The sequence below is a fragment of the Drosophila tropicalis genome, unplaced genomic scaffold (assembly GCF_018151085.1).
Source record: "Drosophila tropicalis isolate 14030-0801.00 unplaced genomic scaffold, ASM1815108v1 contig_302, whole genome shotgun sequence".
NCBI lineage: Eukaryota > Metazoa > Arthropoda > Insecta > Diptera > Drosophilidae > Drosophila > Drosophila tropicalis.
Window position 1 is genome coordinate 564,057 of NW_027172757.1, and position 4,898 is coordinate 568,954.

Genomic DNA, 4,898 nt, shown 5'->3' on the forward strand with positions numbered 1-4,898 from the left:
TGGCTAGTGTCGACTTTGGTTGGGATATGTGAAGTGCAATCTTGATCAGGGGCTGCCCATAGCTTTAATTTGGAGGTTTCGAGTACCCCGTCATACGGCAGTTGGGTGTTCTGGAAGCCCTCCACATCTCGGATAACATATCGGTCATCCGGAAGTTTTTTGTGAACAACGTATGGGCCACGATACCGTCTGATAAGTTTTTTGTTCGTACCTGCCGAAGTATCTACATTCTTAATAACTAGGAAAACCCCTTCCTCAAAACTAATGGCAGGGAGGTGATGCTTCGCATAATATTCGGCATTATATTCTTGAGACTTGTCATCCATGTATATCACTAGCTGACCTTGGTTTATAAATTTCTTAAGGACAAAATAAACAAATGCTAAAATTGCTAGATTTTTGAAGAATAATTGCTAAAAGTTGCTAACAATTTTCTGAAAATTGCTAAAAAATAATTGCTAAGCCATTAAAATCTTAATTTTCAACAAAGGTACATATTTATTTAATGAAACGTAGAAATTATTACTGAAAACACTTAAAAAAAAAAAAAAAACTAAACAATTTACATTTTAAATTCATTACTTAATCAATTTATAAACTAAATCATTTTGAAAATTTCTTTACTGAAACTTTTAGCATGTTTTGTACAGAAAATAAATTTACCAGTTGCATTAGTTCTATATTATCTGGCAACCTAGAAATTGTAAAAAAATTACACAGGCCGACATGATTTTTGCTGACGTTAACTTGAGAGGTGTTCTTAACTAATTCGGGTACGCTGATTCTAACTGCATACTTGGTTTTTGTCCATCACGTCCAGATTTTGTGAAATCTGGAGATCTGGGGTTGGAAAATAGGCACCCAAAAGTATACTTTAGAAAGTTTAAAACAAAAATTTTTAACTTTTTTAACAGATTTTAGAATATTCTGTGTAAGAAAATTAGTTCTTGTTTGCACATATAACTAATAAACAATTTGTTAGACGCATCAGATTCCCATAATTCTTTAAAATTAAAATGTAGACAATTCTTTGAATCCCTATAGCATACTTTTTGGTTCAAATTTTACTCATTATAGAACTATATCCAGAGTGTAAGATATTATCTATTATAACAAAGAAAAAACTCTTTGATATTTTATAAATTTCTTTTAAATCAAGCCTAGTCATTAATAAGATAAAATAATATCTTATTAATTATTTTCAGGAAAATATAGAATAGTGCGCCGAAATATTTCACACAGCTTCAAATGACGGGGTATTCCACAACATATCCAAAATTCATCCAAATCGGTGATTCGCATACCTGAAGTTCCCCTTGTTAGACAAAAAGCTTACCAAGAATTTTTTCCACGCTGATGTCAGTAGACTCGTCCAATAGAAGACTAAAGCCTGAGTCTCCGATGTCGCTTCTTAAATCGCTAATAAAATGCATTGCCAGTACATTTTTAATGATGTAGGTGCACTTCGTTCTGCCTAGTTTTATATTTGCAGCAGCTTTGCAAGCTGAAAACTGCGCAACACACAACTTCGACAAATGATCACTTGTCGCAAGCGCTGAGTGTTTGGCAATATACAGACATAGCGCTGCTTCCTACTCCTGCGTTTTGGTCGACTTTAGAACGAAATGCAACTTATTTTTCTGGATACATGCGGCCATCACAGCTAAATGTTTTTTTGAGGCAGCGTGGTGGCGAATGTCAAAAAGCTTTGCGCCTATTGAGGATTTGCAGTAGGCACAATATGCTCGCATTGGATCAGAGCAATCCTTGCGAATCCATTGCTTAAACTCCTCGTCTTGAAGCCAGGCATCACGAAAATTTTGCTTGTGATTATTGTGATTGTGATTAGTAATACCAAATTGGAATATATTTGGCATTGACTTCGACTTTCTCCTGGAATCGAGAAAACGGATTAAATTATTTGTGTTTTTAGTATTTCATTTTATTATTAGCTATACAAAAATTTGTCGTTACTTTATGGAGTGATTATCACAGTAAAAACTAAAAACAAAATAATTTTTTTTTGTAGTAACAAGTATTCGACATTAAATACTAATAGTTATTAACAATTTAGTTCTTCTTTTTCTTCTTCTCGGCCTGCCCAACACCCTGGGACTCTTGATATTGGCGCACAATTTGTTCCTGCACTTCGGGCAAGCAAGGAGAGTACCGTGAATATTCCATGGTGAATTCACCTTTGCCCTGAGTGCTGGATCTGAAAAAGGATTAGGGACAATGTTTAGAATAAGTTGGTTTAAAGGATTTCACAAAACACTTACCTCAATTCACCGGCATAGCCAAACATATCGTTGAGGGGCACCTCAGCATAAACAGTGAACCAGCCTTCGGTTCCTTCAGTTCCCGTAATGATGCCATGCCTTTTGCTTAGATGTCCCATAACGGCGCCCTGGAATTCCTCGGGGGCTGTGACCTCCACCAACATGATTGGCTCAAGAATTTGCCACGAGCCATTCTGGAATACCTCCTTTATGGCGCCATGGGCGGCCAACATGAAGGCAAGTTCACTGGAGTCGACAATGTGATGGCCACCATCCTGAAGACGGAAACGAATGCCTGAAAGTTTGTGACCCGAGAGCATGCCCCTTTCGGCCATTTCACGGTAACCCTTCTCCACGCCAGGAATGAACTGTTTGGGTACATTTGTGCCGACAGTTTCGTCGACAAATTCCAGCAGAGTATTTTGACTGGGAGGCAGGGGTTCCATTATACCGATAATTCGGGCATATTGACCCGAACCGCCGGATTGTTTCTTGTGCAGGTAATCGAATTCGCAGGGACCAACCAATGTTTCACGGAAGGCCACCTTGGGTTTTCCCAGAGTGACTGGACAACCGTATTCCCGCTCCATGCGCTGGGCATAGATCTCCAAGTGCAGTTCTCCCATGCCCGAGACCAAGGTCTCTTTCACATCGTTATCGAAATGGAAATGAAATGTGGGATCTTCTTTGGTGAATCGGGCGATGGCCTTTGAGAAGTTATCCCGATCTTTGGTATTATTGGGTTTAATTGCCATTGAGACAACGGGTTCTGGAACAAATATCGATTCCATGGCCAAATGGTTTTTGGGATTCGTGGTGAAGGTGTCACCCGATGCACAATCCACACCGAATAGGGCAAAGATATCGCCGGCAAACACTTCGTTAACATCCTCCATTTGGTTGGAATGGAGACGCACTAATCGAGCGATTCTTACTTTCTTATTCGTGCGGGCATTGAATATATTGTCACCCTTGCGTAGGACACCTTGATAGCATCTCAAATAGGTCAATTGTCCAAAGCGACCAGCCTCTAACTTAAAGGCCAAACCCATGAAAGGATCCTTGCCATCGCGTGCGGGATTTAAGACAACTTTCTCCGGCTCCTTGCCTTCGTGTTCGATAAATGCCAAGTTTTCCACTTCTCCCGGATTGGGCAGGTAATCCAAGACAGCATCAAGCAAGGGCTGGACTCCTTTGTTCTTCAAAGCGGTACCCACAAGAACCGGTGTGAAGGTCCTTTGTATGCATGTTCTGCGTAGAGCTTCCTTGATATCCTTTTCCGTGAAGGGTTTCTCTTCCAGGAAAAGCTCTCCGAATTTCTCATCCGCATTCGACAGATGTTCTATCAATTCTTGCCTTCGCTCTCCACTCTCTACTCGCATATCCTGAGGTATTTCGTCCAGTCTGATGTCCATGCCATGGTCTCCCTCAAAGTAAATGGCTTTCTCCTGGACCAAATCAACTATTCCCTTGCAATTGCTCTCCACTCCAATTGGCAGTTGTATGAAGGCAGCATTGTGGTTCATTTTCGACCGCATTTGAGAAAGGACACGATAGGGATTCGAACCCAGACGATCCAACTTGTTAATGAATGCCAAACAGGGCACATTGTAACGTTTCATCTGGCGGTTCACCGTAAGCGTTTGACTCTGGACACCACCCACAGCGCACAGCACTAGAACAGCTCCGTCCAACACTCTCAAGGCACGTTCCACTTCCACGGTAAAGTCCACATGTCCAGGAGTATCAATAATATTGATATTCGTATCCTTCCACAGGGTGTAGGTGGCAGCCGATTGTATCGTGATGCCTCTCTGACGCTCCAATTCCATACTATCCATTGTGGCTCCCACATTGTCTTTACCCCTCACCTCGTGCATCTCAGCTATGCGGCCTGTATAGAATAGGATTCTCTCTGTCAGCGTTGTCTTGCCACTGTCTATGTGGGCCGAGATGCCTATATTTCGTATCTTCTCGATGGGCTTGTGTTCCGAGAATTTGGCATGCGAAGTGTAGCCACACTAAGGAAATTAACAAAAACAATTACATAACAAGCCGGAAAAGCTTGAGAGGATTACTCCCATTTCTCCAATGTTTTCTCTTACTTGACTCAGATGTTTCAGGGCACTCAGCCGCAGCGGAACATTTCCTTTGCACAGGCGTGTTAGTAGAGACATTTTCCTGAGTTTTTAATTAATAAAAAGGGAATATTTATATCTCTAACTTAAACCACATTCAATTCTCTTCTCTGACACACAGGCTGGTCACACTGACGCTCACATGTGTCCACACATGTTAAGTTAACAGAGCTCACGAATGATGCTGTAAAGTTAACAAAAGTTATCGAATTTTACCGCCTACTTTGGAATTCGAAGAATATGAACTTTATTTTCCTAAAGAACTTTCTCATTATAAGTTCCAATCTACATTTCTCGGTTTGCATATAGTAAATACAGTTAGATCGAATTCTTTTCCATAAAACACACAATTTCTTATATTCAGTGATAACAGTAATATACATTTATTCATAATAAATTCCAAAGGGGGGAGGTATTTCGGATTCTTATAAGTTTGTATATGTTTGGATTTTCTGTTGTTTTAATTGGTTTATTTTATATA

At 40.1% G+C, this 4,898-nt stretch overlaps 1 protein-coding gene across 1 annotated transcript; it reads right to left on the reverse strand.

The window, feature by feature from the left end:
• Nucleotides 1-1,919: 1,919 nt before the first annotated feature.
• On the reverse strand, nucleotides 1,920-4,534 carry mEFG1 (mitochondrial translation elongation factor G 1). The gene is made up of 3 exons (XM_068284113.1): nucleotides 4,385-4,534; nucleotides 2,280-4,300; nucleotides 1,920-2,215 (listed from the first exon to the last, which is right to left on the reverse strand). Exons 1-3 carry the CDS (start codon nucleotides 4,454-4,456, stop codon nucleotides 2,071-2,073), a joined length of 2,238 nt encoding a protein of 745 aa, XP_068140214.1. The 5' UTR covers nucleotides 4,457-4,534; the 3' UTR covers nucleotides 1,920-2,070.
• Between the last annotated feature and the right edge of the window lie 364 nt (nucleotides 4,535-4,898).